Below are 25,860 nucleotides of genomic sequence, written 5' to 3'. Positions count from 1 at the left end.
AATCTATCAAGCATCTAAATATTAGTTTAAGTTAGTCTTTGCAGAGCATTTAATGATGGTCATTGGTCATTATGATGCTTGTGTGACAGATACGACATGAGCCTCGTAGCGGTGAATGTTGTATAGAATACGAGCATCATAATGGCAATTAAATGCGAGAAGCCGACATGATTTTTTCTACGATTATTCACAACAAAAAAATATATTTAAATTTATTAATTTTGTAAAACAAACAAACTAGGTAGGTAGTTTTATGGTTAAATTTTCTATTTTGTTGATACATTAAGTATATTTGTGCTTAAATTTTCAATATAGCTGTCGTCTTCAGATATTTTCTTGAAAATATTTATTCCTGAAATTTATCAGATTGTTTTACTATTGTGAACTGTCAAAGCGCATGCATTTGACTTATTGCTCATTGCGCATGTACCACCTTCGTACACAAGGTTATCTCCCGATTCTATTGGTTAAAAATCTGTATCATAATGAAGCTCATTATAATATAGGTGTTGAAATTATAATTGATATAATAATAAAAAAAACATTAAATATTTAACTGGAACAAATGACACTATTGTTTTGAAGTAGTAATATTTTCTCATTTCTTATTCAAAATACGTACTATTATTATCCTATATTTTTTTCATTGTATATTTAAATTTCTTCAGTTTAGGTGTTGTTTCATAGTTAAATAATCTTTTTTTGAAAATCCAATTTTCCTTATAAAGCCAATTTATTTGCTGAATTTAACTTTATTATTTTTCATTCTCGTGACTATGTTCAAGGATTTTAATCTTGATATTTTCCTGTTCTTTATTTTAATCAGAAATTTTCTATTAAAATCCTTTTTTCTCTTTTCAGGTATACCATGGGCCACAAAAGATTTCATATACGCCTTTGTACGACTAACAAATTGCTGGCATATTCTGAAAGGCTATTGGGAAAACAGAGATGGATCTAGTCTTGGGAAAATTGAAAAAGAATTAACTCCCGAGTTTCGTGCTTGTTATGTTAGATGGGAAAAGGAAACGATGGAACTGGCGTCTCAGCTGACTAGAGTATTTTATAATTTGGACACGAATTTAGTCACACCGCAAGTAAGTATTGAATTATACTTTGCATTAACTAAATATTACAAAAAACGAATGTGTCTGTACGACATGGATACCACATGGGAGCACTTACACTCACGATAGTATGCTATTCTAATGATGCAGTACTAATTACTGATAACGAAGATGACCTACAAAGGCAGCTCCACACCATAAATATTACAGCAAACAAACTTAATATGAAAATATCAGTAGAAAAAACTAAAAATGTAATAGTGATCGTGATCAGTAAAGAGCCCCGTAGATGCAAACTAGAAATAGACGGTCAAATTGCAGAACAAGTAATAAAATTCAATTACCTAGTAGTAGAAATCACTAGTGACAGGTATATAAGAACAAAGACAACAAGGTAAGCAGCAAAAGCAGCAGGAGTAAGTGATTGCCTCCGATAAACCATATGGAGAAACAAATATCTGACCGCGGAAAGCAAAATGAAAGTATACAAGACAACAGTAAGACCAATCCTAACATATGCAGCAGAGTCAAGGACCGATACAAGAAAGACGAAACAACAAATTAACAATATCGAAATGAGAGTATTAGGATCAATAGCAGGCATATCATTAAGAGACAGACAAAGCAACATAAGTATAGGTGAACAATGCAAAAATTCAAAATAGTTTAACAGGTGGATAAAAACAAGAAAAAAAACTGGAACGAACAAGTAAACCAAATGGGACCAGATATATTAGTGAACATGTGTGTAAAAACAACAATCCGTATGGCAGAAACCCGTTGTAAGGAAGTCGAAAAGGTGGAAAGACAATGTACAGTCAACAACAACTGAAACAAAATAAGAGGCAGACAAAAAGGAGTAATCCAAGTCGCAGGAGGAAGAAGGAGAAGAAGAAGAAGAAGATTAATATGACGCGATTCAACAGAGATCAAAGTTTCACAGAACCTGTAGCTGTAGAAGCTTTTTTGTGATGAATCGCCTATTATACTCAGCCACGTAAACCGCCAGATATATAGATACTAGGCAAGTTGAAGGCCACATTGTATAGAAGAATATAGGGTACAATATTCTGAAAAGGTCAATGCTTAACCTTCATTATAAACAATCATTTTTCCGCCATATATTTTTGAGGAAGATAACTCCTCGTTATCTGGTATTTCTTCAAGATTATCTGACGTCACAGCTGAATCAGCTGTGATTTCTAAATAAAAATAATTTGTGGTTCCAACAAGGCGAGGCTCACCTACACTATGGCATTGATTTACGAAATTAAATACTGTTTTCCCAGGTAGGTTGATATGTAGAAAGAGATCTACCGAATAGCCACCAATGCCTCCAGACTTAACAGTCAGACTTTTTATGAGGATATTTGAAAAGAAAAGTGTATCAAAGTAGAGAATTAAAAAAGAATTTATTGTTCGTCTTTCTCGTTGCGTTAGTACTGAAGATCGTCAATTTTAATGTTTATTTTCAGAATTTGATTGTATTTTACTAAACATTTATTATCAAGTATATTCAAATGGGAAATAAGCCACAATTTTATAATGGGCCTAGCGTTTGTCAAAATTTTATGAAATTGGAAACTTTGTACGAGAAATTGGCACACTGTCAAAATTCAATTAAATTTTTTAGACGATGTAGAGACAACAATTTAATACCAAAAGGCTTGAGGTTACGGCCAGCATACTCAAGCAGAAGACTCCAAAATATTTTACATAGAGCCAGTGTGTCAATGATCCGGGAAAGGTTACAATTTCATAGATCAAATTTATTTTTTATTGAACAAGACATCGTGAGTATTGAAGATTTGCTTTACGGAATGATATCAAATTCTGATTTTGATCTAATTATTTTTAGTTTACACATAATTTATCAAAATTCATATCAGAAACAAAGAAATATACATTTAAATAAATTTAATATTCTTTTAGAACAAAATAGTATACATACTTTTGATAACCTAAATAGAAATAATGACATATTAGCGACAGTTGTCAATCTATCAAATAGACATTTAAATGCAACGGAAAATTTGGTATTGTCAAAAGGTTTAAACTATGCTGTCACTCATCCATCTATTCCAAAATTAGACATAATTAGCGCAGTGGAAAAAATATCCCAGTGTTTACCAACTCATGAAAAAGAACAATATAGGGTACTATGCAAACTTGAATTGGAAAAATCCAATAAAATAGAACAGAACATCAGCAAAGAGGAAATAAAAGCTTTAAAAACTTTAAAAAATGATGATTCCATAACAATCCTACCAGCGGATAAAGGAAATGCAACTGTAATAATGGATAAAGTACAGTATGAAGACGAAATTACAGATCTAATTACAAATGGACCTTATACCAAATTAACGAAGGATCCAACGAAGACACTGGAAAACAAAATCTATAGAACTTTATTCAAATTTAAAAAGGACCTAACGTACTATCAAAGAAAATTAATGACACTTCATTACAGTAAGACACCACATTTTTATGGAGTACCGAAAATTCACAAAGCAAATATTCCACTTAGACCTATTTGTAGTACCATCAATTCTCCTTGTAGTGAACTATCAAAATTTTTATTAAATATTATAAAACCATTTGCAAATAATAATGACATATTTATAAAAAATACACAACATTTTTTAAACAAATTATCAAATATTGAATTTAATCCAAATAATATTTTAGTAAGTTTTGACATAAACAGTTTATTTACAAATGTGCCATTAGATAAAACTTTAAACATAATCAAAACGAAATTAGAAAATGATAATACATTAACAACTAGGACATGACTAAATGTATCAGCTATAATGGAGTTATTGACATTATGTACTAATAATACCTATTTTCAACTAAATAATGAATTCTATAAACAAAATTTTGGTCCCGCAATGGGCTCTTTTTTATCTCCATTATTGGCTAATATATTTATGCAGGATTTCGAAACTAATATCATTTCTAAACAAAATTTAAAACCCACAGTATGGTGGAGATATGTAGATGATGTGTTTTCCATATGGCCTCATAGATCGGAATTGTTGGATACGTTCCTGAATATTATAAAGGATCAAGAAGAGACAATAAAGTTTACAATGGAAAAGGAATACAATAACACCCTACCTTTCCTCGATGTTTTGGTCTCAAAGAAGGATACTGTATATGAGACTCAAGTGTATAGAAAACCAACACACACCAACAGATATCTCAATTACAAGTCAAATCATAACATCAACGTTAAAAAGGGAATCATTAAATCCTTATATGATAGAGCCAAAATTACTTGTTCTAACGAAAATTCATTTTTAGAAGAAAAACAATTGTTAACATCTGTTTTATTAAAAAATGATTATCCCGTATCGTTTATAAATAAGGAATTGTCAAGATTGGATCGAATGGAACAGAACAACTTAGAACGGGATCCTACAACATTCACAAGAAATAATACGAGGAAAATATCAATACCATATGTAAAAGGACTATCCGAGAAACTTAAAACAATAGGAAATAAATTCAACATATCAACAACATTCAAAACAACAAACACATTGAGATCTATTCTATCTAAAACTAAACCTAACAGTGAACAAGAAAGAACAAAGAATTGTATTTATAAAATACCTTGTGAATGCGAACAATTTTATATAGGTGAAACGTCAAGACCATTAGACGTTAGAGTAAATGAACATCAGTCTTATATAAAAAATAGAGAATTTGATAGATCTCAAATATGTCAACACACATGGGATAATGAACATAGAGTTCAGTGGAGAGATTCAAGTATAGTCCTAAAAGAAGCAGATAGTAAAAAGAGAAAAATCAAAGAAGCGGCTCTAATTATGCTAAATGAAACCAATTGTGTCGCAAATTCCTCGGTAGAATGCAGTAGGATGTGGTTACCCATATTAAAGGAGGAAGTCAATAGAAAGAAAATACCACAATTAGTAAATCGGTAACATATCGAGCTAGTACATATTTAGTATTTTAGTATTATTTAAAATTTAAAATATCAAGTCAGAATTTGGTATTAGTTTTGAGAGTAAACTAAATGTAAACCCAAATACTTGCGATGTCGGGATAGTATCACGAGGTTTTTCCTGGTTTTCCCCTTGTGATTTACTATGGAATCTCTAACACGAGAATTTCAGTGCCACCGTTGCATTTGGTTGTCTTTTTAAAGACAGATCACATGCTATGATTTTTTGTGGCGGATATTCTTGAGTTGGGATTGATTTCATGTAATCGAATGAACTATCTTTTAGTAAAGTCGTCCCAGGAACGCAACTCATCAATATTGGCAATATCATTTTAAAGTCGTCTACTTTAAAATGTATAATACGTGTCTGAATTGCCGATATAAATGAGTCAGATTAAATAAATTATTAGAAGAATTTTTTACTAAGCAACAACATTTTTGTTTATTTAGTATTCATTTGTATTTTGACAACGACACCCGACTTGGGCGTCGAAACGTTAATAATATCATTTTTAGGTAAAATTGTGGCTTATTTCCCATTTGAATATACTTGATTATAAAAATGACACAAGAAAATAGCTTCAGAACAACATTAAACATTTATTATAAGTTAATCGCATTAATATACCAAGATTTTTCGTTAACCCTGTAGAAATAAATAATCAAGTATTTACATCGTTGCAAAGGCGATTAACAGATCTTTCAAATGAGGTATCCCTGACATCAGTATGTATTTAAAAAAGTCTTCAATTACTTCATTACGTCAACATATTCGCAGTGTGCAAGTACTTGGAGGGGATACGCGAAACGATCGTGCGCGAATAGCGGAGAAATATTGCAACTTTTTTAAATAATTCATATTGTCAATTGAAATTGTCAAATTGACGTACATTTCATACTTATTGTCATTTAAGAAGAAAAATTATATATTGCTTCACAATATTGATATGATATGCAATTATTATATAAAGGTAAATTTAATTAATTATGTTTTGCTTGCAGTACTGCATTTTAATATTTAATTTTATTTACTACATACAATTGTTTATGTTTAAATAACATAATCTAAATCTTATTTTTTCTTCTTATTATTTTTTTGGACTATGGCCTTGACAATTATTCAGTAACCAGGACCATATGATTGGCCAATATAATTAAAAGTGCGAATAAAAGTGCAGAGCGAAGAAACCAGGTGTCGCTTTTTCGAACTTGCACGGTCCCAATAGGAATTGAGAGCCATTCAAAAACTAATGTCGCAAATAAAACATAATTAAAACAATTTACATGTTTTAAGATTTTTCTAAAGTCGTTTGTGTCTGAAATAATGAATTTATGACATATATTTGCATCATACTTTATAATCATATTAAGCAAGGAATATAAAAATATTCCATAGGTATCCAGCTTCTGTAAATTTTCATTATGTGCGTTATAAATCTGTATATCACGGCATAACATAATTTTTATTGTAGTAAAGAAAAAGAGAGACGTTCTCACAAACAATTTCTTTTACAACTGACGACCGGTTTCGCTGTCTATACTTTGCACAGCATCTTCAGGTCCCGATTAAAGTAAAATTTAATGTTACAAACAACAAAAGAAAGTTTTTGAATATCCTGAACAACATCTCATAACCCTATATAAATAAAATCTATACAAATAATAAAAATAACATCACTTTATACAGGGTGAGTCATGAGGAACTGTACATACTCCTACCTCGTATAGAGGCCCCTATTTAGAATAACAAATGACCATTAAAAAGTGTCTGCTCCCATTGTTTAATAATATACAGGGCGAGTTTCGCACTTTGACAGAAATTTGTATTCGTCATAATTTTTGAACGGTCAGATCGATGTGTCTCTTATTTCGGTCAATCGTTACACTATTACCACCTAATCAACTGATTTATTCAAACTAGAAAAAAATCGGGTCCGGCTTTAAAAAAATTATTTCGTTTGGGTCTTAGAAAAAATTTCACCCTGTATACGGTTTTTGAAAACTCTAATATGAATTTTACAAATTAGACAAATAGATAATTAAAATGGCATATTTATTTTTTTCCGCACAACATTACTTAATTTTTTATAAAAAATCAAATTTGACTATGGATTAAAAGTTTGGTAAAGTGAACCATAGATTTCAAAAAATTAACTTTTATTACAAAAATTATTTTTTTTAACAAATGTTTTATTTATGTTACCACCCAATCAACTGATTTATTCAAACTAGAAAAAAATCAGGCCCGGATTTAAAAAATAAATTTGTTTTGGTCTTAGAAAAAATTTCACCCTGTATAAGCTTTTTGAAAACTCTAATAAAAATTTTACAAATTAGACAAATAGGCAACTAAAACGGCATATTTATTTTTTCCCCACACGATTACTTAATTTTTTATTAAAAAATCAAATTTAACTTTGCTTAAAAAGTTTGGAAAGTTTTTGCATAGATTTAAAAAAACTTTTTTTACAAAAATTAATTTACAAAAACAACGTTTTTCTTAAAATTAAAAGTTTTACCATTTTTTTTTAAAACACGTCTAGATCTTAAACTCCCTATAACACTTCGTTTGGACGCTATAGTTTAACACAGACGTGATCAAATAGATCAATTTTAAATTTTTTCACTTAATTTTTGCGATTTAACTTTACAATTCACGAATCTGCACCTTTTATTTTTTTAAATTTATAACTTTTACGAGAAGAAGACTGAAAGTCTACAACAATTTTCGTAGTCTTCACAATAGTCAGAGATTTAATGTAAAAATTTTAGAAAAAAAAATATTAAAATGGAACAGAGTTGTAGCGATTTAAACCATTTCATTTCTTTTTTTATTTTTAGGTGGTTAAAATTCCGATTTCCACAAATTTGATTTTTTATTAAAAAATTAATTAATCGTGTGGGGAAAAAAATAAATATGCCATTTTAATTTTCTATTTGTCTAATTTGTAAAATTCATATTAGAGTTTTCAAAAAGCGTATACAGAGTGAAATTTTTTCTAAGACCAAAACGAACTAATTTTTTAAATCCGGGTGTGATTTTTTTCTTGTTTGAATAAATCAGTTGATTAAGTGGTAACATAAATTAAATATTTGTTTAAAAAAATTAATTTTTGTAATAAAAGTTAATTTTTTTAAATGTATGTTTCACTTTACCAAACTTTTAATTCATAGTCAAATTTGATTTTTTTATAAAAAATTAAGTAATCGTGTACGGAAAAAAATAAATATTCCATTTTAATTGCCTACTTGCGGGTGGCAATATATGGTAACGCGTATACAGGGTGAAATTTTTTCTAAGACCCAAACGAACTAATTTTTTAAAGCCGGACCTGATTTTTTCTAGTTTGAATAAATCAGTTGATTAGGTGGTAATAGTGTAACGATTGACCAAAATAAGACACACATCGATCTGACCGTTCAAAAATTATGACGAATAAAAATTTCTGTCAAAATGCGAAACTCGCCCTGTATATTATTAAACAATGGGAGCAGACACTTTTTAATGGTCATTCGTTATTCCCCATAGGAGCCTCTATACGAGGTAGGAGTATGTACAGTTCCTCATGACTCACCCTGTATTAGAATTTTCAAAAAGCGTATACAGGGTGAAATTTTTTCTAAGACCAAAACGAACTTATTTTTTAAATCCGGGCCTGATTTTTTTCTAGTTTGAATAAATCAGTTGATTGGGTGGTAACATAAATAAAATATTTGTTAAAAAAAATAATTTTTGTAATAAAAGTTAATTTTTTTAAATCTATGGTTCACTTTACCAAACTTTTAATCCATAGTCAAATTTGATTTTATATAAAAAATTAAGTAATCGTGTGCGGAAAAAAATAAATATGCCATTTTAATTATCTATTTGTCTAATTTGTAAAATTCATATTAGAGTTTTGAAAAAGCTTATACAGGGTGAAATTTTTTCTAAGACCCAAACCAACTAATTTTTTTAAAGCCGGACCTGATTTTTTTCTAGTTCGAATAAATCAGTTGATTAGGTGGTAATAGTGTAACGATTGACCAAAATAAAACACACATCGATCTGACCGTTCAAAAATTATGACGAATACAAGTTTCTGTCAAAATGCGAAACTCGCCCTGTATATTATTAAACAATGGGAGCAGACACTTTTTAATCGTCATTTGTTATTCCCCATAGGAGCCTCTATACGAGGTAGGAGTATGTACAGTTCCTCATGACTCACCCTGTATATAACTAACAATTTTCGTTTTCTCGGTTTAATGTCGTGTTTTTCTTACTATTTCCACCGTACTCCCCTCAAGATCCTACCAATATTTTGTTAGTTTATTACAGTCAATTCTATCCCACTACCAACCCTCCTTTTAGCAAGGTGCAGAGAAAAAGTATGATATTGACTACTACTATATTCATTCCTTATACCGGAAAGTAAGTATATATTTTATACTTGACATACTTTTGTTACCACTGCACATGAATGCGTGCATGTATGTGAGTGTAAGCGTTACACACCATACGTAGTACGTACATGTGAGTATTTATGTGTATATATAAATATATTTACTTTGATATTGGCTTGATCATTAACCTTTGATTTAAACCAGACCACTTAACTAACTCTGGTTTTTTGTTGTTTGTAGCATTTAATTTTTCTTTAACCGGGACCTGAAGATGCTGTAAAAAGTATAGACAGTGAAACCGGGCGTCAGTTGTAAAATAAATTGTTTGCGAGAACGTCTCTCTTTTTCTTTACTACAATAGTATGGACTCACACATGCAACCCGTTCATTATTTGATTATTTTTATTGTAAACTCTGATCTAAATGTCTATAAAAGTTAAAGTTTATTAGATTAATAATTCATTAACAATTTTAGGTAAATCTCGTGAAAAATTCCACGCCGGAGAACGTCGACAAGAAAAATGCAACTATACACAATGTCACAACCTCAACTCTAACCAACATATCAATCAACAACTCGAGATCTAATACAGTTCGAGGCATTATTCGCCTTCCGACGATATCGACTACTGAAACTGTCGATCAGGCTAATCAGACTTATTCGGCTGACTTTTGTACGGCAAAGGAAGGATTTGATCTAAAGGAAGAAAGAAGGGTATTGTATTTTAAATACACTAAAAATATAAATAGAATAGGAAGTGTTTTTTTTGTGAGTTCACCTTGAAATAGCCTCCCTCCTGTTATGCCAAGTTAGGTTCTTTATATAGGTAGTAATCATTTAATCTGACACACCCTCACAACTTGATTCATTTCATTGCATTCAAAAGCAACAGATACTGAACAATTGGTAATGGTTATAGCCAACCTTTATTAGTGGAGTCTTTTTCTTCTTCCTCTTTATAAGCAATTCTGCTTGTTCATTGGCGGATTTATACCTCAATGGAAGGTTGTCACTCCAACTTTTGCGCGGTCAGCCAATACTTCTTCTACCGATTGGTGATTTATCTCTTGCTATTTTGACCACATGTGTCTCTCCCATTCTGCTTATATGATTATTCCATTATTTTTTTCTATTTAGTGTCCATTCATTTATACAATGTACGTGACATTATCTTTTAATGTCTTCACTCCTCTTTCGATCTCTCAGCGTATTTCCTGTAATTCTCATAGTCCATTCTTTCACGGTTTTTGCTCTAAATTTTAAAGAACCGCTTGTATTGACATGAAATTTGGCATACATATAGCTTACATGTCAAAGAAAAAAGTGATATTGGGCCGATGTGTGCTTTTGTCCTGGGGGTGACTTTCACCTCCTCTTTTGGGGGTAAAAAAATATATATCCAAAATAATTTCGGAAATGGGTAAACTGACTAATTTTAAGTAAATTTTGTTCTAGGAAGCTTGTTCTAGAGCTTTTTCGCCAAGTAGACACTTTTCGAGTTATTTTCAAGTGAATAAATATGTTCATTTTTCAATAAAATAACCACATTTTTAGACGGTTTTCGCAAATAACTCAAAAAGTAAGTATTTTGTCGAAAAAAACGTTCTTCGCAAAAATATAGCCTATAAAAAAGTTAAAAAAATGATGTACGCGTTAGGTCTGTGGATCTCGTAGAAGCAGAGTTATAGCCAATGAGAAATAGATTCATATTCACCAAATTTCAAATAGAATATTTCGACGTGACATATCCAAAAAATTAAGCACTTTTTGGGGAAAATCTATTAAAACTTTTTTAAAGTGTTTAAAAAAAGCTTTATTTCTGTTTTTACAAAAAGTTTCTAGCATTAAATTTAAGCAAGTTACGCTTAAAAAGTAAGTTGGTCCCATTTGTTTTTGCAAAAAAAAATCGGGAAGACCACCTTCTAATTAGCCACTTAAATTAAATTAATCGTTACCGCTCCACAAATTATTTTACTTATGGTGTGTTTATATGATCTGTAAGTTTCATCGATTCAAAGTGCTTATTTTTGAAAAAATTTGGTTTCAAAATACAATTTTTAAAAATTTTAATTTTGAAAAATATGCTTTTTTTCAAAATAACTTAGAAATTGTTAGAGATACCAAAAATCTCGAAAAACAAAAAAAGTCAGATTTGCTTTTCTGAATATCATGTATTTTTTTATTTTTCTGTTAGACAAAAATTGATTAAGATTTGGTGTTTCAAAATTTGCTTACATTCGTGATCAGTGACTCGTTCAACCCCTTTTAACTACAGCCCTTTCAATAATAAGGACTTTGAACCGATGAAACTTACAGATCATATTATAAGCAATATATACATGAGTCAAGAAACTTGTGAAGTCGTAAAGATTAAGTTCATTTAAGATTCTAATTAGGGGGTAATTTTCTCATTTGTTTTACCAAAACCAAAAGGGACTAACTTTATTTTGAGCGTAACTTGTTTAATTTTGATGCTAGAAATTTTTTTTATAACAAAAAATGAAGCTTTTTTTAAATACTTTAAATAAGTTGTAATGAGTTTTCCCCGAAATGTGCTTCATTTTTGGTTATTTCACGTTAAAATACTCCATTTGGAATTTGACGAATACGAACCTATTTTTCATTAGGTATAACTCTGCTTCTACTAGGTGTAGAGACGTGATATATACACCATTTTTTTTATTTATTTGCGAAAAACCGTATATAAGCGTGGTTATTTTGTTGAAAAAATGAACATATTCACTGCCAAATAACTCGAAAAGTATTGACTTAGTGAAAAAACTCTATAGAACAAAAGTTACTTAAAATTAGCCAGTTTATCCATTTCCTGACTTTCTTTGGACGAATATTTTTTCACCTCCAAGGGGGGGTGAAAACCACCCCCAGGGCTAAAGCACATATCGGCACAATATCACTTTTTTCTTTGTTTTTCTTTGACTTGTTAGCTATGCGTATGCCAAATTTCATGTCAATCCAAGCGGTTCTTTAAAATTTAGAGGTTTTGCAATATTTTACCGTTAAAGAACGGACTATCAGTACTATCATCTCCACCGTTTCCAGTAGTTTTTGTGTTGTGGCTGTATCTAGTTTTGTTTCTGCTGCATATTATGTTATTATTGGCCTTACACTTGCTTTATAAATTCTTGACTTCATCTCAGTATTAATACGTCGGTTTCACCATATAGTGTTATATTATTAAGACTTTCTGCCAGTCCGTTTTCTTTTTGTACTTGACTTCTCACTTCTTTTTCCAGTTCTTCGTAGCTTGACAACGTAATTCCAAGGTATTTTATTTGCATTCTCGGTCAATATAGTCCTGGATCCCGCGCAAGAAAGAAAAGTTGATTAATAGCAAGCTGAAAATTTGTTAATAGCTTAACGGTGTCTGTCGGACAAACTTTGATGCACGGGAACACTGGAACAGGGGAAGTTTTAATTGTAGAGCATGATAAACGTGTCGTTCTGACAAGTTAATAATTGCGAAAAATAGCAAGTTTTTCGTAAGTTTATTCAATAGCCAACGTTATATAATATATGAAAAAATGTTTGTCCGACAAAAATTTTGGGCATTTTAACGAATCCGACACGTAGAACATGTCGCATGACTTATGTTGCTGATAAATAACAGTCTGATTCTTGCATGAGAGTTTAATGAAAGGTTAAAAAATCAATTAGAAGTGCTGTCCACCAAAATTAATGGGAAGTTTTCGTAGTACGACGTTCTAAACATGTAAGATATAGACAAAAATGCTGGTAATAAATAGCAAGCTAATTTTGATTTTTTATGTACAAATTATAATTTGTAATACAAAAAGTTATATGTCTGACAAAAAGTTTGGGAAAATCGAAGGAAATAAATAAAAAATCATTTTTTCAGAATGACTTAGTGGAATATTGATAAAGCTATTTTAGTTGTATATTATTATTTATATTCACATACTTGCATTTCTATATACTGTTATATTTCTATTTGATATGAAAATTAAATTTTGATAATTATAAACAAAATTCACTTTAATATAAAATATTTTTAATTTTCTCAACCTCGGGCATATAAATTTAGAACAACCTGTATACAACAAATTGTTATATTTAATTTTAAGAAGTGATTAGAATAAGCGTACGAAACTCGGAACAATGTGCTTAGATAAACAAAGTGAATGACGCGTACCATTATCGTTCTTCTCGGAAGGTCGATCATTAGCCTATGCTAAATAAAACTCAGTGAAATAGATGATAGTTCATTATCGTTTTTCGCGGAAGGTTTCGATCATTAGCCTATGCTAAATAAGACTCATTTGAAAGAGAGAATAGGTCATTAAAATTTGTAAATAGTTAGAAAGTATTTTAGAATGGGAATTAAATATTTTCTTTTGAAATCCATTAAGCATATTTAGAAAGATTAAAAATTGGTTTTGAGGAATATTACGAATGAGAGTTGGTGGTGGAAGATTGATTTGTGAATCTGGAAGGGATATTTAGAAAGTAGGGGAATGGATGAGAAAGTGAGATCAGAATGTTTTGAGCTGTCGAGAAGTGAAGTCGAGTAGTAGACGGTAGTGTACGGAGAGTGAGAAAGCCGATGTAGTTCCGTGAGTGTGGAGTATCTATCGTGGAACGAGAAGTAGGCCAGGTCGAGAGTAAAAGAACCTCCTTGAGCCAAGAGTGTCCCGGTAGCTGATAGCAGTTTCGAGAAAGGTAGAACACAGCATCACGACAGACGCAGGAACGAGAGCTATACGAGCTAGTTTTTCAAAGGAGAACATTACTGGAAGCCAGGACGAGGTTTGATCGCAGCCAAGGATAGCAGGAAACGGGTCTTGTGTGAGGACATTTTCAGTTCACCAGGAAAAAGTCAGTCTCATTTGTTTGGACATGAATGTATGGGTTTTTCGTATTAAATTCCACATAAAAAATTGAATAACATAATCAATAATATCAGAAAAGCTTCATCAAACTTAAATAGAGTTGTTCCTAATAACTCCTAATAGTTAAATGTTAATAAAAACTTTCAATTGAAAACCAAAAGGAAATAAGATTCCCATTTGTAAATGTTATGTTTAAGAATAATAAGAAATAGCAAATATTAAGCATTGATTGCCTTTTAAATAAAATAAAAAATATTTTGATTATAATTGTAACCCATATGTGTATTTTTTTTACTCTTTTCTTTTCTATCCCGATTAGGAACCATTAAGAAATATTTAGAAGCCACGAAAGTAAGTAATTAATTTATAATTCGCCCTGAGATTGAAAACATATTGATATGTGATCTGGTTAATTAATTAGATTAGTATTAATACATTGATTAAATTAAGTGACATATAAGAATATTATCTCATATCAATAATCAAGATCACATCAACTGTCGTCCAACGTGGAAAGCATTGTAAAGTATTTCTAGTGGCAAATTTGAAGGATAGAAAGAGTAAAGCCGGTATTTGAAAATTTATATGCCTGTGGTAAAAAGTGAGATACTTACATTTGATAACATAAAATTTTAGATCCCTTTAGGTACAAATTTTACATAACTGATTTAATATTTTATTTTACGATATTTACATTTGATATATTTATTGACAATTTATAATATTTGGGTGAGAAAAAGTCGTCTTGGTAACATACTAGTAAAATTTCATATTTGGCGGGGACAGTACTTCTTGAAAACAAATGTCTGTGACAAGAAGCCAAAGAAACACAACAAAAACTGGATGACAATCAAAGAGAAACAAAACAAACAATGGAGAAAAATCAGGAAGAAACATCAAAGAAAATGGATAAAGTGGATCAAAAAATGGAGGAAACACAACGAAAAATGGATGAAACACAACAAAAATTGGATCAAAAAATGGATGAAACAAAAAGAATAATGCAAGAAAATCAGAAGGAAACAAAACAAGCCATAGAAGAGAACAACAAGAAAATGGAGGAACGCATAGAAAAGTATGAAATGAAAATTCAAGATAAAATAAAGGAGTTAACGAATGGCCAGAAAAAGGAACTAGAAAATTTGGAAAATAAGTTGGAAAATGCTATTCAAGTAGACAGAGAAGAAGTGGAAAAAAGAATCACAGAAATACAAAAACAAGTCACCGAAAACCGGACGCAACAAAATGTCGGAGAAAGAAGAGAAATGGTTATACATAGCACAGATGACGTGAAGATAAGGTTTGGCGGGGATGTAAGAAGATTACACCCAGTGCCGTTCATAAATAGCCTGAAAAAGAAAATACAACACATCGGAAATTTCGATACAGCAAAAGAAACTATCAGAAACCATCTCAAATATGAAGCAAGCCTATGGTTCGATAGTAAAGAAGAAGAATTCGGCAATTGGCAACAATTTGAACAAAAATTTTTGAATTATTTCTGGGGAAAGGTCCAACAATTGGAAATTAACAAGGAATTGCAAAATGGGAAATACAATGATAGGATGGGTGTATCAGAAAGGACATATGCTTTGCAAATTTACAATAATGCAAAACATTTACAATATAATTACTCATCGGAACAATTAGTCGAACTGATTGCAAGACATTTCGAGGAAACGCTGGAAGACCATATCACATTGCAAAATTACAAAGACATAGATAGTTTATGCCAATTCCTACAAATAAGAGAATCACGTCTAAGAGAAAGAAAATCAAGAAGGTCGCGAGAAGATTACAGGCCCCGAGAAACACAAGATTACAGAGATAGAAATCAAAATAGGAGGGACTATACAAGACGAGATTTTAATCCCAGAAGGGAAAACGAAAATAGAGACAACGGAAGAGGAAATTATGAACAAAGAAATAGGCAATGGAATGAGGACAGAAATCGAGAATACCAGAATAGAAACACCACACGCTCAAATCAAGAAAACAGAAAAAATGGTAGACAAAATGAACAGGTATATCGAGAAAACCGAAACAGATCCGACAGACCAAGAGAAAATAGAAGAGAAGTAAATAATACCCAGACAGATGAATATGACGGAGAGAGACATTATGACGAAAATATAAACAACGATGAGCAACCGGCGTCTTTTCACGACGGCGCTCACTAAAAACCAAAAAGCAAACAGGAATCTTTTGTCACCCCAAGGAGTTTATTAAATTGGCAGGAAACAACGAAAAGAAAAATGGAATTAATTTAAAATTTGTGGATGGATTTATCAACGAGAAACCAATTAAAATTATGATAGACACTGGATCTGAAATAACATTGGTCAATAGAAAACTAATAGAAGAAGTTAACTTAACAAATTTAATTTATAAAATACCTAGGGTAAATTTAGTGGGCGCAAACAAACGGACATTGGCAACTATAAATGAAGGCATACGAGTAATGGTACGACTGGGCAAGAATATGTATGCACTACAATGTGTAATAATGCCAAACATGTCACATGACATGATAGTAGGAGTGGACGAATTGGCAGAAAAACATGTAGTGATAGATTTTAAAAATAATACGATGAAACTAACAGAAGAAAAAGAAAAAGAACAGGACAAGGAACATGAGAAACAAAATACGGACGAATCAGGTAAAGAACAAACAGTGGAAATGAATTTGGCAGCGAAGCAAGGACAAAGAAGAAAAAGGAGAAAAGGTCAGAAAAAGATAAAAGAAAATGAAACCTGTGGCTCCTCAAAAGAAGAGTTGAGCCCAGAAGAAGAAAATTTGAGAGTATCAGAAACAAAGGAAACCTGGGATTCCTCAAAAGAAGAGACGGGCTCAGGAGAAGAAGAAATAAAGCTAAAAAATGAAAGTGAAAAGAATATGATTGAAACAGTGGTATTTGAAGAGGAGGTATATGCAAACGAGGATGCAGAATGCACGGTAAACTTGTGTGAAGAATCTGAGAAAAAAGACAGAAAATTGATATGTGGAGAAGGGAAAGAAAAAGAATTGCGGTTGATGTTAAGAAACTACGAAAATTTGATCAATGAGGAAAACAGAGTGGCTAAAAAGTACGAACATTCATTTGAGGTGAAAAACTTGGGAAATTTTCGATCAAAGACTTACCCGATTCCATACAAGTATCGACAAGAGGTGAAAGAAGAAATAAATAAAATGTTGGAAGATCAAATCATCGAAAGATGTGATTCACCGTATGTTAACCCGATTGTGATAGTAAAGAAAAGCAGTGGAGAATTGAGATTATGTTTAGATGCCAGGAATATCAACCAGCACACAGTATCACAATATGAATCACCTCTAAACATCGAGGCCATTTTTGGAAGAATCACCGGGTCACACATATTTTCGAAAATTGACTTAAAACACAGTTTTTGGTTGATACCGTTAGCTGAAAAGTGTAGAAACTACACCGCTTTTTCTATTGATGGTATTGTCTACCGGTTTAAGGTAGTACCGTTTGGATTGCAGAGTGCTTGTGCTGCACTCGTCCGAGCTCTACATACCATTTTGAATCGCCACGAAGATTTCATAGTTCATTATATCGATGATTTATTAATTTTTTCACAAGATACTCAGAGTCATCTGAAACACATAGAAATAATTCTGGAAGAATTGGACACAGCGGGATTGAAATTAAACATTGAAAAATGTCAATTTTTTCAAAAAGAAGTCATTTATTTGGGTTTTCAATTGGACACCAAAACAGTAAGATTATCCGAAGACAGAGTCAAGCTCATAGATGAATACCCAAGACCAACGAATTTGAAAACATTGAGAGGTTTTCTTGGCACGATTAATTATTTTAAAAAACTGATTCCCGATTTGAGCCAAAAGGAAATCCCTCTGATAAAGTTGCTTAAAAAAGGAATAAAATGGAATTGGAAAGAAGAACAGGAGGAAGCTTTCGAAACATTAAAACGAGAATTCGCAAAAGGAACGAAAATATACCACCCCATTTACAATTTACCTTTTATACTCCGAACTGATGCGTCCATACAAAAATTTGCAGGAGTTCTGTCTCAAATACAAAACGACCAAGAAGTGCCGATATGTTTTATATCTCGAGTGACTAAAACACATGAGAGAAAATATAGTGTTACAGAATTGGAGTTTGCCAGTGTACTATATTGCGTAAACAAATTGAGGTTTTACTTATTGGGAGCAAAATTCACAATCGAAACAGACCATGCAGCTTTAGTACATATCATGAAGAATAGATTAGTAAATAATAGAATACATAGAGGCATTCTATTATTACAGGAGTATGATTTTGAGTTCCGATATATAAAAGGAAAAGACAACATAATAGCCGACGCTCTAACACGGGATGAGGACACCGGAAAAAAGGAAACTATTACTCTACAGGTGGGACCAAATAGATTAATACAAGAAGAAGGGATATATTCGTTAAATGAGATAAGGACAAACCAAGAAGACCTAGAGGAAAGAGAGAAAAGAAGAGCGGAAATAGAAAATGACATATATTTTAAGAGAATAGACGGAAAGGAACTATATTTAGTGACACAGACATTGGCCGAAAAGATAATAAAGAAATTACATGAGGACAATGGGCATATCGGTAGCAGAAAAGTTTGGCTCGTTTTTAGGGAAAATTACATCAGCCGACAGGATTACCGCATTGCAAAGGAAATTACCCAGAAGTGCGATGTATGTCAAAAATATAAGAGTCGGAATTTCAAAAACGAAAATGTTGCCAAAAATATTGAAGCCCGAAACAAACTAGGCATTGTAGCAATAGATATGTTAAGCGATCTAATTATGACCACTAAAAGGAACAAACATATTCTGGTAATGGTGGATGTGTTTTCAAAATACGTAAAATTATATAGTTGCCGCACCACAAAGGGGCAGGAAATATTAAGAAAAATCGACAATTTTATAGCCATAGTAGGAACACCAAAAAAGATTCTACTGGACAATGCAACGTATTTCCGAAATGATCGTTTCAAGGGACAACTTCGAGAACGAGGAATAGAGACAAATTTTGTCAGCATCAGGCATCCACAGAGTAATCCTTCGGAACGATTCATACAGGAAGTGACGAAATTTCTTCGCATTGCAACAGATGGTCAACATCGCCACTGGGACAGGAAAATGGCGGAAATAGAAAGGTATCTAAATACAATTCCGAGCACAGTAACAAAAGAGACCCCAGAATACATCATGAAGGGTGTACTGCCGATAAGGCCATGGGAAGACCAAGAGCCAAAAGAATATCAACAGGTGATTGAAACCGTACAGAGAAGATTACGGCGAAGCAACGAAAAATATATCCAAAGACAGGAACAAAATAGAAAAAGAAGACCAGTGACTTTCCAAAAGGGTGAAAAAGTACTCGTGAGGGCATTACGAGTATCAAATCTTCCTGGGGGCATTTGCGCAAAGTTGATGCCTGTTTTCGAAGGCCCGTACATCGTGAATAATGAAAATGGGATAAATAGTTATGAGTTGAGGCACAGGAACTCGGAAAAGATCCGAGGAATTTATAATATTCACGATGTATACAAATATCACGAATAAAAGACAGAATTACATGAAGTAGATAGTAAGTTAGGATATAAGACGTAGATTAAAGTAAGGAAATATACAGGGAGTTGGTTTTGCCTCGAGAAAATTTATTTAAAAATGCAGATAAATTTTATCGAATACAAGGCGGGGATTTGTTATATTTCTATTTGATATGAAAATTAAATTTTGATAATTATAAACAAAATTCACTTTAATATAAAATATTTTTAATTTTCTCAACCTCGGGCATATAAATTTAGAACAACCTGTATACAACAAATTGTTATATTTAATTTTAAGAAGTGATTAGAATAAGCGTACGAAACTCGGAACAATATGCTTAGATAAACAAAGTGAATGACGCGTACCATTATCGTTCTTCTCGGAAGGTCGATCATTAGCCTATGCTAAATAAAACTCAGTGAAATAGATGATAGTTCATTATCGTTTTTCGCAGAAGGTTTCGATCATTAGCCTATGCTAAATAAGACTCATTTGAAAGAGAGAATAGGTCATTAAAATTTGTAAATAGTTAGAAAGTATTTTAGAATGGGAATTAAATATTTTCTTTTGAAATCCATTAAGCATATTTAGAAAGATTAAAAATTGGTTTTGAGGAATATTACGAATGAGAGTTGGTGGTGGAAGATTGATTTGTGAATCTGGAAGGGATATTTAGAAAGTAGGGGAATGGATGAGAAAGTGAGATCAGAATGTTTTGAGCTGTCGAGAAGTGAAGTCGAGTAGTAGACGGTAGTGTACGGAGAGTGAGAAAGCCGATGTAGTTCCGTGAGTGTGGAGTATCTATCGTGGAACGAGAAGTAGGCCAGGTCGAGAGTAAAAGAACCTCCTTGAGCCAAGAGTGTCCCGGTAGCTGATAGCAGTTTCGAGAAAGGTAGAACACAGCATCACGACAGACGCAGGAACGAGAGCTATACGAGCTAGTTTTTCAAAGGAGAACATTACTGGAAGCCAGGACGAGGTTTGATCGCAGCCAAGGATAGCAGGAAACGGGTCTTGTGTGAGGACATTTTCAGTTCACCAGGAAAAGGTCAGTCTCATTTGTTTGGACATGAATGTATGGGTTTTTCGTATTAAATTCCACATAAAAAATTGAATAACATAATCAATAATATCAGAAAAGCTTCATCAAACTTAAATAGAGTTGTTCCTAATAACTCCTAATAGTTAAATGTTAATAAAAACTTTCAATTGAAAACCAAAAGGAAATAAGATTCCCATTTGTAAATGTTATGTTTAAGAATAATAAGAAATAGCAAATATTAAGCATTGATTGCCTTTTAAATAAAATAAAAAATATTTTGATTATAATTGTAACCCATATGTGTATTTTTTTTACTCTTTTCTTTTCTATCCCGATTAGGAACCATTAAGAAATATTTAGAAGCCACGAAAGTAAGTAATTAATTTATAATTCGCCCTGAGATTGAAAACATATTGACATGTGATCTGGTTAATTAATTAGATTAGTATTAATACATTGATTAAATTAAGTGACATATAAGAATATTATCTCATATCAATAATCAAGATCACATCAATACATACATTGGTACATGCACACTCAAAAAACAGTAAGGTAAGTATCAATGCATATATATTGCAAAAATTATTTTTTTGGGTGGAATTTATCCTAGATATTCTCAAAATAATAATAAAAATGTCATAGAACATGTGAAAGCAATCTCTTAGGGTTTTCTAATTAGGCGCATCAAAAAGCATGGAAAATTTCCTACAAAAAACGTTGTATACATTTTCTTCCATAGTCAAACCTTAACACTGTAAACACCGTTGAAAAATGTGAAGAGTGTAAAAATTCAGTGCTTATAATCATAGACGTAAATATGACACATGCTTATAAACATCGACGTAAATATGACACTTTGTGCTCTATCTTTTTTTTCCTGGAAGCCGTCCGTGCATGCACCCCGGTCGCATTGCAGCTTTTCAGCTTATTGTGCTTTCTTCCATTTGTTCTTATGACACCCACTCCAATATCGTAGTCCCCCCTTCACTAGTCTGTAAAGGTCCCTTCAGTCTCCATATATTGCTTGTCTCTTGCCGTCCAGAGTCTCGCGATCGCACAATGAATATCTGACTGTCTCGGTCTCTCCATTGGATAGTCTGCAACTTAGATCCCCGTTATATAGGCCTATCGTGTGTAGGTGTCTTTTTGCTGGAAAGTGTCCAGTTAAGAAACCTGTAGTGATTTTGAGCTAATTCCTGTTCATTTTGAATAGTTCTTCAGCTCTTTTTGCGCATGTCTGAGGTATAAATCTGTTCGCATGCTTTTGCGTGGGAATCTCTTCCCAGCATTCTTTGAGCTGTCTTCGTATCCAGCCTCTTAATCGGTCTCTGATTGGGCTTTTGGGCACTCCCAGTGCCGGTTCTGGACCGAAGTATCTTGTTGCTGATCCGCGTCTAGCAAGTTCGTCAGCTTTCTCATTACCAGCGATCCCTTGATGTCCAGGCACCCAAATGAGTTTTACTTCATTATGTTCTGCCAGAGTGTCAAGTTCTTCGCGGCATTCCCATACAAGCCTTGATGTTATCCTTGGGTTCTTTAAAGCCCTCAAGGCCGCTTGGCTGTCTGAACAGATATTGATTCTCTTATTAGTATAAGTGCTCAATCTGTTTATCCGAGCACAGTACAGGATTTCATATACCTCTACCTGAAATACGGAAGTATATTCTCCTAGTGGAATGGAACCGTTATTGTTCCTATCCTTACTATACAGGGTGTAACAAAAATACAAATCATAAATTAAATCACATATTCTGGGACCAAAAATAGTTCGATTTAACCTAACTTACCTTAGTACAAAAAATATGCACACAAAAAAAGTTAAAGCCCTTTGAAGTTACACGATAAAAATTGATTTTTTCCGATATATTGAAAACTATTAGAGATTTTTAATGAAAATGGACACGTGGCATTCTTATGGCAGGAACATTTTAACAATAAATTATAGTTCAATTTGTGCACCCCATAAAAATTTTATGGGGGTTTTGTTCTCTTACACCCCCCAAACTTTTTTGTACGTTCCAATTAAATTATTATTGTGGTACTCTTAGTTAAAAACAAAATGTTAAAACTTTTTTGACTCTTAATATTTTTTCGATAAACCAGTTTTAATCGAGATGCGTCTCTTTTTTAATATGTTTACATAAAAATTTTATGGGGGTTCTGTGTTTTAAACCACCCAAATGTTTGTGTACGTTCTAATTAAACTATTATTGCCCTACCATTAGTTAAACAGGATGTTTTTAAAACTTTTTTGCCTCTTAGTATTTTTCCGATGGGGCACCTTTTATCGAGATGTAGCTTCTTTTCTAATATGGTTCAAAATATACCTCAAACGTAACAGTATACAAAATTTGTCGAACATATATCAAAAACTATTAGAGATTTTTTAATAAAAATGCACACGTGGCATTCTTATGGCAGGAATATTTTAAAAATAAATTATAGTTAAATTGGTGCATCCCATAAAAATTTTATGGGGTTTTGTTCCCTTAAACCCCCCAAACTTTTTTGTACGTTCCAATTTAATTATTATTGTGGTACCATTAGTTAAACACAATGTTTTTAAAACTTTTTTGCCTCTTAGTACCTTCTTTTTGGAAAATCGAGTAAAATTTTTTATCGAGATATTTTGAATATTTGTCAAATCCTTTAATATTAGATGAGTATATTGATTTAGGTCATATGCAATTAGTCCCTGACGTCGAAAAGACAAAGGGAAAGTATTATATCCCACATCATTGCGTTGTTAAATCGGAAAGTGTCCCTACTAAAATTCGAGTGGTATATAATAGGTCTCAGAAAAGTCCCAGGCTTGGTAAATCGTTGAATGGTTGTTTATTAGTCAGTCCTAAGCTACAACAGGACATCGTCTCGCTTTTGTTGAATTTTAGACTCAATCGTTTTGCGCTATGTGCAAATATTCGCCAGATGTATCGTAATATTTTAGTAGTTCCTGAGCATACGGATTATCAACGTGTGTTGTGGAGATTTTCTAGCCTTGAGGAGATTCAGGATAATTGTTTGTTAGCTGTCACTTTTGGAGTTGTATCCTCGCCGTATCTCGCTCTAAGAACCCTTCAACAACTAGTATTGGACGAGGGCTCTTATATTGATTATTTTGTTTTCGGTGCTTCGATTCTCGAAGAAGCACATACTTTGGTTGAAGAATTAGTCGCTTTGTTGAAGTTAGGAGGCTTTGAGTTACGGAAATGGTGTTCGAATAGACCAAATTGTTATCTTAATTTGCTGAATCGCATAATAATCCTCACACCATTAATTTTGATCCAGAATTAAATAGTCCTTCATTGGAAATCCTTGGTTTGAAGTGGATTGCACAGTCCGATGTCTTTCAATTTGCAGTCAAATTACAGGATGTCCCTTGTACCAAAAGATTGTTTTTATCCGAATTAGCTCGAATTTATGACCCTTGTGGTTATCTAACACCTATTACCTTTTTCATCAAACATTTAATCCAACGGCTTTGGGCAACTGGTCTTGAATGGGATGATCGCCCTCCCTCAGAAATTATTCGTGTATGGGGGCAATATAAAAGTGAATTATCTCTTATTTCACAGTTTAAAATTCCTCGTTTTTTTAATATTACCTCTTGTCCCCTCTTAGAACTTCATGGATTTGCCGATGCCAGTAAAAAGGGATACACTTGTATAGTCGTTTATATTCGTAGTATGGATAGTCGGAACATGGTTCAAGTTATTTATTTTGTGCCAATTCGAAAGTAGTTTCTATGAAACAGATTACGATCCCTCGATTTGAATTGTTAGCTGCTGTTCATTTAATCAAACTTATGTCGTTTGTGTCACAGTCGTGGAAAAATATAATCTTTCAAAAGAAGTATGCATAAGTAGACTTGCAAATAATATTGCACTGGATTAAAAGTTTACTTTCGAGGTTTAAAACTTTCGTCGCAAATCGCATTTCGTATTTCCAGACACATAGTCAAAATTATTCTTGGCATTACATTCATGCTGCCGGCCGTTTTTGTAGCGAAACTGGACTGGTTAACAGGTCCTTCATTTTTGAATATTGTTCCATTAATCTTTCCAGAGGTTTCTCCATCATTGCGGGAAAAATCCCCTTTGGAGCAGATAAAGAAAAGTTTAGTGTATGTTTCCACTCGTGAGGAACATTTTTTCTCTTGTTTGTTAAAAAATCAATCGTCGTTTACCTCCATCCACAGAATTTTGGCCTTTATGTTGCGATTCGGGCACAAATTCTCGTTTTAAAAGTCAAAACGTTTAGGACCCTTGAGTTCAGTCTCGAGTGTCGTTAGTCCGACAACTTAAATAATATGTTAATGACGCGGGACGCGGAAACGCGTCCAACCTGCACTCTAAAATTTTTCAGAAAGTGGTAGACTCGCTCAAACGAATCAGTTAAGACCATTTTTAAGACTTTTGTAATCATCTTCCAAAGAGGAAGATGTACTGTGGACTATTGTTGGTTGCTGTCTAAAACTTTATCATTAGACTTTTCTGTCTGCTCCTGTAGAGGAGTCACTGAAGGTGGATATGAGCTATTACCTCCGATTTCGTTGAACCTCCATCGATTTACGTAAAAATTGGTGAGTGGTTAGAGGATATCTCAAGGAACAAAGGTGACATGGTGACAACTTGCGCTTTTACCCTGGGGGGTGGATGCCACCCCTTCTCGGGGGTGAAAATTGTTTTATTAAAAATAACCCCATAATTCGATAGAGGGACAAATTTCAAGCAAAATTTGTTATATAAAGTTATTAAAATAAATCAAAACTTTTTGAGTTATTAAAGATCAAAGATTTTAATTTTGCTTGAGAAAAATGCATGTTTTTAACCAATTTTTCATCAATAACTCAAAAAGTGTAAGTTTTTACAAAAAAGTTATTATTATCAAAATTGAAGCTAATAAAAAATGAAATAAACCCCTTACTACCAAAAACCTTTTAATGTTA

At 32.4% G+C, this 25,860-nt stretch overlaps 1 protein-coding gene across 1 annotated transcript in view; it reads left to right on the top strand.

The window, feature by feature from the left end:
- Positions 1–25,860, top strand: part of LOC114328165 (uncharacterized) — a 106,927-nt gene that overhangs the window by 45,613 nt on the left and 35,454 nt on the right. Inside the window, exons 4-5 of the mRNA XM_028276947.2 lie at positions 862–1,097; positions 9,905–10,144. Of these exons, the coding sequence (XP_028132748.2) occupies positions 862–1,097; positions 9,905–10,144 (476 nt within the window). The remainder of the gene's footprint in view (positions 1–861; positions 1,098–9,904; positions 10,145–25,860) is intronic.

This window comes from Diabrotica virgifera, chromosome 1, assembly GCF_917563875.1.
Source record: "Diabrotica virgifera virgifera chromosome 1, PGI_DIABVI_V3a".
Taxonomy (NCBI): Eukaryota; Metazoa; Arthropoda; class Insecta; order Coleoptera; family Chrysomelidae; genus Diabrotica; species Diabrotica virgifera.
This window is presented reverse-complemented; position numbering and strand designations above follow the sequence as displayed.